The sequence below is a fragment of the Erythranthe guttata genome, chromosome 10 (assembly GCF_056151865.1).
Source record: "Erythranthe guttata isolate IM_541 chromosome 10, IM_541, whole genome shotgun sequence".
Classification (NCBI taxonomy): domain Eukaryota; kingdom Viridiplantae; phylum Streptophyta; class Magnoliopsida; order Lamiales; family Phrymaceae; genus Erythranthe; species Erythranthe guttata.
The window spans coordinates 3,991,623-4,005,141 of record NC_142542.1 but is presented as its reverse complement, the minus strand read 5'-3'; the positions used below and the strand labels follow the sequence as shown (position 1 = coordinate 4,005,141).

Below are 13,519 nucleotides of genomic sequence, written 5' to 3'. Positions count from 1 at the left end.
TCACAATAAGTCATTCACTAACTAGAAAAATGTATAATTATGTAACAACACTAAAGAACAATATATATATATATATATATATATATATACCCACACACCTCAATTCCTAAAGTATCTCAATTTTTTTTTTGAATTTTCTTTCTGATTCAACAATGGAAAAGGGTAGGTGAACATCTCATCCATCTCACACTTTTCAAATAAAAATTTCCACCTTATCCTTCAACAAATAATACCACATACCAATAGATACAAACAATAATAATAATAAAATAATATAAAACAATATTACCCACAAAAAAAAAAAAAAAAGAGGCCGCCGAGTGAACTCAGAAGTTGCTCAAGGACCAGCTGGAGCTGGTGGGTTCGGACTGCTGTTGTTGCCGCCGCCGCCGCCGCCGCTCTTCCATGGCTGAAGAGAGAGAACGATGATCAATATAATAACAGACACAAGCACAATCCCAAAGCAAGCCCATTTCCTGGTATTCTTCTGGTGCTTTCTAGCTACTTCCAGCTGCTGGGCCCCACCCCTAACGAACGAGTTCGCTCGGTTCACCTGGCTCTCGATATCGTCCAATTGCTCCCCTTGGCTCTGCACCAAAACCGCCATATCCATGAATACCTGGTGCAGCTCAATCAGATTCTTCTCCATCTCCTTCACCGCGTCGTGCCGTTCACGGATCTCCATTATCGTGTCCATCACCTGCCCCCTCCCCTGCTCCTGGATTGCCTTCTGCAGGAACGTCTCGCTCTCCCCTGTCTCGATCAGCCGATCTAGGGTTTTCTCGTCCGGATTCTCGCCGGTCACGGTGTAGTACCGCCGCTGCACGGTTTCTCGGTACTCCGACCCCATCCTCTGCCGGAGGTCGTTGAACCGGGTCATCGACTCCTGGAGCTTCTTCCTCAGCCCGTTCACGACGGAGGTCCGCGTCCGGTCGGAGGAGCTCCCCGGGCCGCAGCCAGGGTTGCTCCGGTTGGCGGCGTTGGACCGATCTAGGGCTTCGAGGCGGACCTTGATTAGCTTGGCTTTTTTCAGGGAGGCGGAGACGTCGGCGTCCATTCGGGATCGGAGCTCCTTCACCGCCTTGGAGTTGTGTAGGGTTTTGCTCTGCTCGTGGGCGGAGTGGAGGTTGTTGTAGAGTGTCTCGAGCTCCTGGAGCTCGTCCTTGACCGATTCGACGTCCTCGAAGAAGCGGTTGAGGTTGACGGCGCCGCCGCCGCCGCCGGTGGAGGCGGAGTTTGTCATCTCGACGGTGTGTGAATCGTTCCGCGGCGGCGACTGGTCTTGGTCACGGAAACGTGAGAAAGATCCTGAGAATAAATCGTTCATTTTATCTCTCTCTCTGTTATTAACTGTGAATTAATTGATTAATTAATTCGAATTTCTTAGTGAGGAAGAAGAAGAATGAAAATGGAGGAGGGTTTAGATTATAAGTTAAAGAAATGAATGTTTGAATATATATATTTATAAAAGATATATATGGTTAGTTTTGATGGCTGAAGAAGCAGGAAGTTGGCAGCGTTGAATGAGTATTAGGAAAAGACTCGTCAAACTAGTGCTTCTTCTTCCTCTTCTTTGTTTATTAAGATTTGTATGGGCGATGAGAGATAAAGGTAGAGAGAGAGAAGAGAGAGGAGAGAGAAGTCAAGTGATTGCGACGCTTTTCAAGAATTAAGAGCTAATAGGAAACATCATGGAAAGTGGAAACGAAAACGAAGGAGATTACAATTTACTATAACTCGTATTTTTGCAGGTTTTAATTTGGGGTTTACGCGTTTGCGTATAATTATGATTATATTTATTTTTTCTTTCTGAATTCGAGAAACTATATATATATAAAGAAGTTTCAAAAAAATGAATAATGGTTTCTATATGGTTAAATCTGGGTTGATCATGTGTTTGGTAAAATTAGTGAGGGGTTCATTCATCTAGTTATTGGTTTGTTGAGAGAGATAGGGTTGACCTCGTTGACTCAGTCAAACTCTGATTCAATTGGAGTGTCAGAAAAATGTGCAAAATAAAAGTGGCAACATTTTTTTTTTTTGGACTTTTCATAATAACTTGATTCTTTGCAATTGAAGTTCACATGAAAGAATTATGGTAAAATTACTAATCTAATCGATAATGAGAGTTGAAAACGTCTGAGTTGAAATCTAATCGATAATGAGAGTTGAAAACGTCTGAGTGTAGCTCGTTGGTAAATACTTTGCGCCTAAGAAAAATGGCGAAACCAGTAAGGTAAATACTTTGCGCCTAAGAAAAATGGCGAAACCAGTAAGGGTCTGATTGGTTCTTTGAAAACAATAGGTAAAAAGATGGAAATGTGGAGTAAATTGACTTTCCTGTTTGGTTACACGGTAAAACATTGGGTAAAGTGATTTCATGGAAAAAGTGGCAAAAGAAATACACTAAAAGAGGAAAAATACTTTTTCCTCAAAAAAAGTGATGAAAATGTTGAGTAAAATCTCAGATCCCCTCTTCTCTGCCTTTCTCGTCCCTTCACTATCTTCATCATCAAATCTGTTCTTCTATGATTCCTCTCCACCACCAGTGCCGCCACCACCACCACCGCCACCACCACCACCGCCACCGCCGCCGCACACTCATTATTCTCCTCAGCTCTTACAGGAATCCTGTTCACCCACCACCACCGGCCGCTGCCGCTCACTCCTCATCTGCACACATAATTTCTCCACTCAGCCCGTACAACCACCGCCGCCGGCGACTCTTCTTTTTCCTCCGCCTGCAAAATTTATCTGCTCCACCCACCACCACCACCACCAACCCCACCACGGCCGGCGACTCGTTCTTGTCCTCTGCACCACCCACCATCACATCACCTCCGCCTGCGGCGAATCATGTCTTCCGCTCCACCCACCACCATCGCGCCGCCCATTCTTTCTTCTCCTCCGCACCGATAATTTCTCTGCTCCACCCACCACCACCACCGGCTCCACCCACCGCCACTGCCGGCACTCTTATACGAGTTTCACTGAATCAATGTGATTCGGTTATTTTAATTTTTATATTATATATATATATATATATATATATATATATATATATATATTATTATATATAATATATATAATAATTTCTCGCTCCGCCCACCACCACCATTGCGCCGCCGCCAACTCTTTCTTGTCATCCGCCAGATGATTTCTCCACTTCCACGTATAAATTGCCCATCGTGTGTGTGAAGTGGGAAATTGAGATTCATTTATTTTAATTTTATATTTCCTTATTTTTGCTTTAAAATTATTATTATTATTATTATTATTATTATTATTGTGGTCTTTAATTTAATTTTTATGTTTATTTTTATTGTTAGGTGGGTGGTGGGGTGGGGTGGGGGGGGGGGGGGGGGTGAGGGGGTCTGGGGTTAGGGAGTAATTTAAAATAATTTTGAGATTTAATTTAGTTTTTAGTAATAATATCTAGGTATTTTTTTCTATTATTTTTTCCTTAACAACCAAACAAAACTAAAGAAGATTATTTTCCTCAAATTATTTTCATCACCATTTTTCTTAGGAACCAAACACAATTGGGATTTCAAAAGTGCTTGATTTCCTTTTCCTTTGCATTTTCATTTTCCTTATATTGAAATCCATGAACCAATCAGAGCCTAACTATTCTCATTTAAAAAAAAAAGAAAGGCTACATCGCTGAGGTATGATCAAATTATGAAAAATCCATCTTATTTGGATAATTACATCTACCCTTCAACTATGGATCTTTTTACACCTCCACCCTTATAGTGCAAATTCAACATAATCATCTAGATTCCGCGGAATAAGCTCTAGTTTGTACTCGTTTTGTGTAAAAATACAGTTTCTGATGCACCACAATCTGATATGTACAAGCCAAAAAATACATCTTATGATCATCTTGCTTCATAATGTGGAGCTCGAATGGAATAAAACGGATACAAAAGTGATAATATTCCATATAATCAAGAAGATTCTACTAAATTTGAAACCGCAATAATAAACGTGTAAGAAAATTTATAGTTGAGAAGTTGTTGTAATTATCCAAACAAGAGGGATTGTCATAATTTTACCATACGTCGAGATGATTATAATTTACCCAAGAAGTAAAAAAAAGCCCGATGTGGACTGGCGGCGACTATAAAGAGTTTTGGATATGTTAATTAGGTGCAACCAACGGACGATCCTATTGACCCAAGTAGTCATATTTAATAGGAATCATATTTATATACGACTTTCTTATTATATTATGATTGTAACTTATTTTACTATGGTTATATATGCCTCAATGCAGTTTGTATTCATAAATTAAAAAATATGAATGTTAGTAAATATATTTGTTAACTTTTAGATGCAACTTTTAAATTAGTGTAGTAGGATGATGAAATAATTACGGTGAAAAGATTTTGTTTGTTATCATTGTTTTACTTATAATTCTTTCATTCAAACTGTATTTTTTGGTCCATGGACACATTTACAACTTTTATCTTACGAGGATTTTGAGATTGAAAGTGATCGGGAGCAATTCTAATATATCATACTGATCCACTAGGCAACTTTGGCCCAATAAAGCTCATAAAAAGTGAGGCACGTGTAGATTGATCGCTCGTAGGCAAGACAAACAATGAAAGAACCTCCATAGCGAGAGGTCGTTCGAATGCAGGACATCAAAACACAGTTGCCTAGGCCATATGACAACATTTAATGCACGTCCCATCAACAGTTAGGTTTAGAGAATGTTTGCTGCTTTTGGCACATGCAATTATTCCACTGTTCATTTGGAGTCCGAAGATATCTTACTGAAACTGGATTGAAGGACAAGTTGAAGTCCCACTATTTCTAGCTAATAATGGCTTATACATAATTACATATAGGGTATAAATTACACCTACACTCCTGATTATATCTGGCTCCGATAATTATTTTAGGGTGTGGCTGTAATTACCAATACCATAGGGACCTTAAAGTTATTTTAGCATACCTCAGGGGTGTAGGAGTAATTTACCCCTAAATATAATGCAACTTATTTATGGATTAAAACGAAACTTATCAGCAACTTTAGTCCAAAACACATACGCATCGAACAACTTATTTCCTGCTTCTCTCTCTAGAAACACAGCCACAAACAATCTCTCTCTCTCTCTTGAAACTGGCGCACAAATTCGCAATTCTTTCAGAAATACCAGCCATGGCGAACAGTCTACGAATGATAGGTTATGTAGTTTCTATGCATTTTTTTATGGTTGAATGCTGAGTGTTTAATTCATGTATGTGACGTCATTTTTCCGTTTCTGTTGCAGACATAGCCGTCAATTTCACAGGTCAGAGATTGGGAAAGTTTATTTGTGCATTTTTCGTTTATTTATTTTATTTAATTTAAAAAGGTAAATGGATTGTGAGAAATGTGCAGATGGTATGTTCAGAGGAATGTACAATGGGAAGCAGTATCATGTAGCTGATATTGCCACTGTGCTTAGTAGGGCTTGGAGCGCCGGTGTCGATCGCATCATTGTAAATTCTTTTGCTCAATTCAGAAATTAATTTTATGTCGTTTGCTAATTTATGGCTCGTTTATTGGACTTCATTTTTTCTAATCGTTTCTTTATCTTTTTGTTGAGAAATTAAATATTGGACTACTTAAAAAATTGTTATCGTACAAATCGATACAACTCGTTTCTCGAGTAAAAATGAACTAAAATTGATACTACTATATGTGTAACTGATTGAAGCTGAAATGAAATTTGTATCGCTATATTTACAGTGCATGTATGTATTTTTTTTTTAATGTGGTTCACGAGGAATGAAATTATCTCTAGGGTTAGCTAATTGGAGACCGAATCGATAATGACATTTTCAATTTCTTTACTTGATCTTTTTGAAGCTCTTTAGGTTCATTTTTATGCATTAAACGAGGTCACTAGTATCATTTAAAATAATATCGATTATATGTCTAACTCTTTATGGGGTTAGACAAAATGTGGTATTTAGTTGAAAATCGGACATGAATTGAGTGCTAGAAATAGTTTTTTTTTTTTTGGGGGATTCTTCCGGAAATATATAATTCCGATTATGTATAATATTTCAGGTGACTGGAGGCTCTCTCATAGAGTCGAAGGAAGCTCTTGCTATTGCTGAAACTGATGGTCATTTAATGCATTCAACTTTCTAATATAAGTTTTAACTGTAATTCCAATGCTCTTCCTATCATAATTGCTAATATAATATACTATTTCTATTATTGCAGCAAGACTTTTCTGCACAGTTGGTGTGCACCCAACAAGATGTAATGTGAGATTCCATACCTAAGTTGATGTATTCGATTTCAGGATGGAAATAATTGAGTTTTATGTATAATTCTGCGTGTTTCTGATTGCATTTGTCTCTACCTTTACTTGTGTTTTGAATCAGGAATTTGATGAGAGTGGTGATCCGGAGAAACACTACGAGGCTCTTTTGTCATTGGCTAAAGAGGGAGTTGAGAAAGGCAAAGTATGATTTATTTTCTTAGCTTGCGTTCTGAAGCTTATGTTATCTTCTTCTTGTATCGTCTTATTAACCTAGGCAAATAACTAGTTTTTTCGTCGAATTTCACTGGCCGGAGGTATATTATACTCTTTTACGTGGCTGTAACTTATTAGTAATTTTTTTGATGGCAATATTGATGTTTCAAGCAAGGTGGTGGCAATTGGTGAATGTGGATTGGATTACGATAGGCTTCACTTCTGCTCACCTGAAATTCAAAAGAAGTACGCCTATGATTGAAAATCTTCCTTGTTTTTTTATCTGTTCTACTAATTAACACTTGAAATCAGGTACTTTGAGAAGCAATTTGAATTAGCACAAGCTGTGAAGTTGCCAATGTTCCTCCATATGCGAGCTGCTGCCGAGGATTTCTGCGATATTCTTGAGAAAAGAAAACATGGGTAAGGGATAAATGGACACATAAAATCTCGATTGTAGCCAATTGGTTGATGCACTTAATTCTTTCTTTTGCCACCCAATAACGATGCCTTAGCTAATCAGTAAGAGTACGGAATGGACCAAATGCATGTAACGATGGTTAAGTATAGATGACTGATGTAATTTGGGAATAGTCAATTGTCTGATAAACTAATGGGTTCCGTGCCAAAAGTAATATGTTTTTGAAGTATTTTTCGGTATTTGTTTTTCAAATACCAGCCCTTCTCTCTTTTGTTGTTTTACCTTATCCTTCAATTGGCAGGTTCTGCTCTGGGGTTGCTCACTCTTTCACTGGTAGTGCCCAAGACCGTGATCGTCTTCTTTCATTCAGCAATCTATTCATAGGTGAATGGCATTACTGTTTATGTGTCTTGAATTTCACTTGCCGATTTTATGATTATTTAAAAAAATAAAAAAAATTATGCTTCTCTTACTTTATAGGCATAAATGGATGCTCTCTAAAGACTGCCGAGAACCTCGATGTTGTAAAGGGTATTCCTGTCGAGAGAATGATGATCGAAACAGATTCCCCTTACTGTGAAATTAAGAACACGCACGCGGGGATGAATTTTGTGAAATCTTCATGGCCTTCTAAGAAAAAGGAGAAGTACGATCCAGACTGCATTGTTAAAGGTCGCAATGAACCATGCTTAGTACGGTGAGTTGACAATCTTTAAATTGTAAATACATGGTTTTAATAGAATTCTGTTCGTTGCAATGCTCATGAATTCTAGTTTTGAGGCATTACTACATGATATTGAATTTGTTTCTTGAGTACGTCTTTTTGGGTATTAGGACGTAAGTTGAAATTGAAAATGCAAAAGCTAGGAGACTTATAAGATTTTAGTAAAATAATGCATATCTTGAAAACTTTGAATTTTGCAATTCACATTTTCCCCGAACTTCACTGTTGAGTCCCCTGTGTTAGTTGTTGGCGGTTAGGATATTTAATTCATTGCTGAAAACGAATACTTCTATCTCAATGTGTGCACCATGGATTGAAGCGAAAAAACACTATGAAAGCAATATTTTAATTATAAGAAAAACGTGAAGGAAATGCTCGTGCACAAAATTATGAGCCATGCTAATTAATATATTTCTAGGGATTTCCTTTTTCATGATACTAGTCAATCTTAGAGAAAAGTATATTACTGATTTAATAGGATAGAGTTATTTTTCGTACATTTTATTTTTCCATTTCCACTTATCACTTATCTCGTTAAATACAAATGATACATCATGTATCTTTGACACAAGCTCTGATTTGATGTAATTTCTCTATGGATGTCTTCATCATAATTTGTGTGATATGTTTTTCTCGTCCCTATAGACATTGTTGATCAAGTATAGTGAGCAAATTTTTTAAATCACTTGTATATTGAAATAAAAAATCTTTTAAATCATAGAAATTGGCATATGTAATTCCTCTTAAATGTGTTCATTTGAATTGAGTATATACAATACAACAAATGCAGACAAGTACTAGAAGTGGTAGCTGGCTGTAAAGGTATTGCAGACATCGATCAGCTGAGCAAAACCGTGTACCATAACACCTGCAGGTACCTTTTTTTTTTGTTCCTATTTTCTTAAAAGCCCGTAAAACTTAATAATTCTTACGAAGAATACTCCGAGCATGGTCTGTTTTATGCAGCATATGATCAGGTCTATGAGATGCTACACCTGGTGAAAAAACACCGGGTTTTGCACCATAGATGTATACAAATAACTACCCACTAAGCACACATACACATGGGTGTGTGAGTTATTATGTGTACATCAAGGGTGCAGAATCAACCGGTGTATTTCACAGGGTGGAGCATCTACCAAACCATGTGATCATGCACCTTATGTGCTTCTGTTAACTATGTGTTGCATATGTCCCGAGACTTTGCTTGAGAATATTGATAGGATGGATAAAGATTGATTAGAACAAGTAAAAGATTGATTAGCATTATTTCTTCTAAAAACATATGGGGCAAGCCACTAAATATCCTTTATATGCTTGGATTATTATAAGCGTGATTAAAACGAGGCCCATTTTCTGTCACACGCTTGGAACCCAAATCTCAAATATTTGACGAATGTTGATTATATTGTGTATCGTGCGTAATCTTAATCTCCAATTATGCCTGAATAAAATTAATTTTCTAGATATCTTTGTTTCTTCTTCTCTCTCTAAAAGGGTGGTTTTTTTTTTTTTTTGCAGGGTGTTTTTCCCACAGGATGTGGACTCAGCAGCAGATGCTCTTCTTGCTGATGGTCGGACTGCTAATTGAACAAGTTTTATTTTCTCGTTTTCTAACGCATTTGATGTACAACTTTCCTTGTTTTCGTTTGTAACGAGAATGCAACTGCCCATATATGTAGGAAACTAAAAATTCAGCAACAAATAACATTGAATTTTGTTATTATTTTGAATGCACTCTGAACTTAATTTGTGTTGGCGATTTCGATTATGCATACATGTGTGTGTGTGTGTGTGTGTGTGTGTGTGTGTGTGTGTGTGTGTGTGTGCAATATTTGAACCCTTGATTTAATGAAGAGTATGTGCAACTCATCTAATGAAGGCTGGTTTACAACTTTACAGAAATAGTACTTGAGATGAAAATAGGGGATCTCTAAATAATATTCAAGGTTACAATCTTCAGCACAACTGCTACAACAACATTCAAATCAATTATCAACAACATAACATGTATATAAGTTCCAATTATATCCTCTAATTACACCATTAGCTCTTATTACCAATTACATTACATCTCCAAATCAGCCGAAACATCTAATCAAATCAACAACAATACACACACGCACAGGTTCAAAATTGTGCTTCGAGCATCGTTTTTTTCACAAAGAATCCACTCAAGCTCTTACAACACTCGAAAATATCTCACCGCTTTCCAAATTATTGTCCGTTGCACTATCAACATCCGGCGAAGAAGAAGCGGCCGGAGCTCTCTGCTCCGACAAATTCAACCTCAACGGCCGCCCTTCCAGCTCCTACCGTACAAAAAAAAAAAAAAAGATAAATAGTTAACAAAACTAATAAAGAGCAAAAACATTTCCAAAAAAAAAATCTTTTTTTTTTTTTTCGGGCTTTACCAATCCATTAAGGGCGTCCATTGCGGATTGAACATCCTCGGCAGAAGAGAAAGTAATGAATCCAAAGCCACGGGATCTTCCAGAGTCTCTATCGTAGATAACCTTAGCACTTAGAAAACCGGGCTGCTGTGAGAAAGTGTCTCTAAGTATTTGAGATGTTAAATTCCAGCTAAGGTTGCCTGCGTATATTTTGTACGGGCTATCAACAAAACCCTGATAGCTGCTTCTTATCTTCGGGCTCATTACTTCCCTTTCGCCACCCCTCGGCACTTCCGGGATATTCACCTTCGCCGTACGCCCTCCAATTTGCTAGCATGAACAATTTAAAAGGGCAAAAATGTCATTTCATCTGACTAACTAAATGATCGGCTAAAGCTCATGTTTATCTCAAGTATTACAGTTACTGAAATGCTAAATGTCGTTTCAATTTTACTACTGGTATAACTTTCAAACCCAACCACCAGTTTTAGCTGATGATTCAAGTTGGGTTAGAAAGCCGATTTAAAGGGCTACAATTTTGATGTTATGAGTTTTCCAAGATTATATTTATAGATTAGATTTATACCGTAAGATGGTCAAAATCACGTTCAAAGTAGACTTATTGTGAGTTAGGGCAGTGTTCATTCATTCATTCATGCATAACTCATAACTCTCTGACACGACATCCAATCTAACTGATTCAAGTTGGATTAGAAAGTCAACTCAAACGACGACAAATTTGGGGTTCGAGTTTTTCCAATCTAGCTTTATCGTTGGCCCACTAAAGAATCTTTAGGGTTTATTTGGGCCCGAATAAAGAATAAATTACTGCTCCGCCACTGAACGAGACAATCTTGATTCTTCCTAAGTATGTCGAGACATTTGAGTTGCAACCAAAAATAAAAAAGAAAAAGGCCAATATCTACATATATCGGTACTATTACTACATTGTTTTATTGCCATGGAATGAAATCCTTGAGCTAGTTCAACAGTTCGATTACATGAAAAATGCTAAAGATTTACGGAACAGAGACAACTTACAGCACCATCGAACAACCGGATCGCCTCTTTGGCTTCTTCAAAACTGCCCATAGTAACAAACGCAAATCCTCGGCTCCTATCTGTAACTCTATCATACACAATCTTTAACACCAAAAATCAGCATTGTTATTACACTGCCACAATATTTAAAGGGTCAAACTGAACGCTACAATAATCACTCGAGTTACATATAATTAAATTCTCGTATCACTCGATATGCAACCGTAAGTATAGCATTTAAAAAGACACCACTTTTATCTTAGGCAATCAAGAACAAAAATTTAAACCTAAATAAATTTAAATTCAATTTTTTGATTCAGAAAAGAAATAAAGTATACACCTCCACCGAAACAACACGGCCAGCTTCGGCAAAGATTTCGGACAACTGCGCAGACGTCATCGAAAACGGCAAGTTCCCGGCGTACAGCCTCCCGGAGGGCTGTGACACGTCAGCTTCTTCATCTTGAATCTCGGACAATGTTTCTTCTTCATCAATATCTTCTTCTTCATCTTCATCATCATCAACATCTTCTTGATTCAACTCGACGCTGTCAAACGCAGTCGAAGCGCAGTAAACTGAAGAAGAGCGGCAGAGGGAAGAGAATGAAGAACAGTTGAAAAAAGACTTGAGCTTTGAAGGGTGGGTTTTTATGGGGTTTGCCTTAGAAAATGGGAAGAGGTGAAGAGAGATATGATCAATTGAAGTTGAAGAAAGAGAATGTGATGACGTGGCAAAGGCGGCTGCCGCCATTGTAAGAGAAGATGCTGACATTTTTTTTGTTCTTCCTGTTGAAGCTCCAATCAGAAAAAAAAATGGCAGCGGAAAATCAAGAATTGGGGGTTTTGAATTGAGGTAGATAAGTGGAGATAAGGTTTGGGTTTAAAGTTTTGAAAATTTTGTTTTTGTACCAGTACTTGCTTATGAATATTTTCGATTTAGGTATATAAGTTTGAGAAAATTGCTAAAAATCCCTACATGTAAAATCTTACACCCAAAACATCCAAGGAAATAATTTCCATCCAAAATCAAAATATTCATAATCAATGATCACACTAAATTGTTCAATTAGTTCATTGATCAACCAAAATCCGCCAAAGAGCCTACTTTTTTTTTAGGAGAAAAAAGACATATTATTAGACGACATCCGTCAAATTCATAGGAAGGTTGAAGCCCTCCAAATAGTCGATACAAGGAATTTTAGCAATAGCATGAGCTAAAGAGTTGCCTGCACGCTTGATGAACATAAAGTTACACGAGTTAAAGGTACTCGCAATAAAACAACATTCCTCAACTAGTGATCCAAACGACGAAAATGCAGCTTCTCCATTACGAAGGACATTGATTACTTGGATACAATCTCCTTCCAGAATGACGTTCTCCCATCCCTTTTCCTTTGCCCAAACAATAGCCCTTAATGCAGCGAGAGCTTCTCCTTCCACTGGGCGTAGGTTTCCGTCTAGCCTTGTCACTTTCCACTCCATGCATGTACCTTCGATGTTTCTTGCCACAACAGATGTAGTTAGAAATTATTTACCTATTGGAAGTGCTGCATCGAAGTTCAATTTGATCACATCTAGTGGAGGGGGGATCCACTCGCTTGGGTGCAGCTGTGTAAGGTTGGCATTGGGTCGAATTTGGGCTGCCTTAAATATTGCCAAATAATTGCAACTCCAAGTCACCAACTCGCACGATAGCAAGTACTTCTCGCCTTTCATATCTAGGTTCCTATTATCCCAAGCTTTCCATGCAACCACCAATGCTAGAATGAAAGTTTCCTTGTCAAGCAGATGCTGCAAACTTTCCACCCAATGCCGAGTCGAAGAGAAAGTGAGGTCATGGGCTAGGTCGAACGGGTGACTTCTCCAAACTTCCGCCATTCCTCTGCAGTGAAGAAGCACATGTAATATCGTCTCGTCGCCGTCATTACAACTGTACAGAGAGGAGAGGGGCAGGTCTTCCTCCGAAATAATTCGGCGTTGGTCGGGAGAAATTTTTTTTGAACCGCCATAAGAAAACACAAATTTTCGGGGGAATGGGTTCCAGATTTCTTTCCAGTTCTGAATGCTAAAGAGCCTACTTGATAATTCATTTTTAAAACGGTAAATTACAACTACCCTTGAGGTATGGTCAATTTATGAAAAAATCCCTCTTATTTGGGTAATTACATTAATCCCCCTCAACTATGATTTTTTCTTACACCTCCACCTTTATGGTGTCAAATTAAAATTAATCATCTAGATTTCGTAGAATGTGCTCTAATTTGTACTCGTTTTGTGTAAAAGTACAGTTTTTGATGCACCACAATCTGATTTATACAAGCCAAAAAATATATATTATGATGATATTGTTTCAAAATGTAGAGTTCGAATGGGATAAAACGGGTAAAAAAAAAGTGATAATATTCCATATAATCTCGAAGATTCCACTAAATTTGAAACTGCAACAGTGACATAT

At 37.7% G+C, this 13,519-nt stretch overlaps 4 protein-coding genes across 5 annotated transcripts; 1 reads left to right on the top strand and 3 right to left on the bottom strand.

Moving 5' to 3' along the window:
- Positions 1 to 142: 142 nt before the first annotated feature.
- Positions 143 to 1,806, bottom strand: LOC105950019 (syntaxin-121). Its single transcript, XM_012973341.2, has one exon. It carries the CDS (start codon positions 1,325 to 1,327, stop codon positions 338 to 340), a length of 990 nt encoding a protein of 329 aa, XP_012828795.2. The 5' UTR covers positions 1,328 to 1,806; the 3' UTR covers positions 143 to 337.
- A 3,251-nt stretch (positions 1,807 to 5,057) lies between these two features.
- Positions 5,058 to 9,392, top strand: LOC105949983 (TatD related DNase). Of its 2 annotated transcripts, XM_012973301.2 has the most exons (12): positions 5,058 to 5,198; positions 5,286 to 5,306; positions 5,396 to 5,496; positions 6,071 to 6,128; positions 6,230 to 6,273; positions 6,394 to 6,474; positions 6,661 to 6,731; positions 6,798 to 6,908; positions 7,208 to 7,290; positions 7,387 to 7,603; positions 8,421 to 8,504; positions 9,152 to 9,392. In XM_012973301.2, the coding sequence occupies exons 1-12, from the start codon at positions 5,174 to 5,176 to the stop codon at positions 9,219 to 9,221; spliced, it is 966 nt and encodes a 321-aa protein (XP_012828755.2). In that variant the 5' UTR covers positions 5,058 to 5,173; the 3' UTR covers positions 9,222 to 9,392. The 2 variants fall into 2 exon arrangements, with proteins under 2 accessions (XP_012828755.2, XP_088679827.1); XM_088823701.1 differs by lacking the exon at positions 5,286 to 5,306 and having other exon boundaries at positions 5,078 to 5,203; positions 5,386 to 5,496.
- A 149-nt stretch (positions 9,393 to 9,541) lies between these two features.
- On the bottom strand, positions 9,542 to 11,985 carry CP33 (chloroplast RNA-binding protein 33). Its single transcript, XM_012973300.2, has 4 exons — positions 11,405 to 11,985; positions 11,065 to 11,166; positions 10,045 to 10,353; positions 9,542 to 9,942 (listed from the first exon to the last, which is right to left on the bottom strand). The coding sequence occupies exons 1-4, from the start codon at positions 11,834 to 11,836 to the stop codon at positions 9,805 to 9,807; spliced, it is 981 nt and encodes a 326-aa protein (XP_012828754.2). The 5' UTR covers positions 11,837 to 11,985; the 3' UTR covers positions 9,542 to 9,804.
- A 213-nt stretch (positions 11,986 to 12,198) lies between these two features.
- LOC148767312 (uncharacterized) lies at positions 12,199 to 12,942 on the bottom strand. The gene is made up of 2 exons (XM_088823939.1): positions 12,600 to 12,942; positions 12,199 to 12,554 (listed from the first exon to the last, which is right to left on the bottom strand). The coding sequence occupies exons 1-2, from the start codon at positions 12,940 to 12,942 to the stop codon at positions 12,199 to 12,201; spliced, it is 699 nt and encodes a 232-aa protein (XP_088680065.1).
- Positions 12,943 to 13,519: the final 577 nt, after the last annotated feature.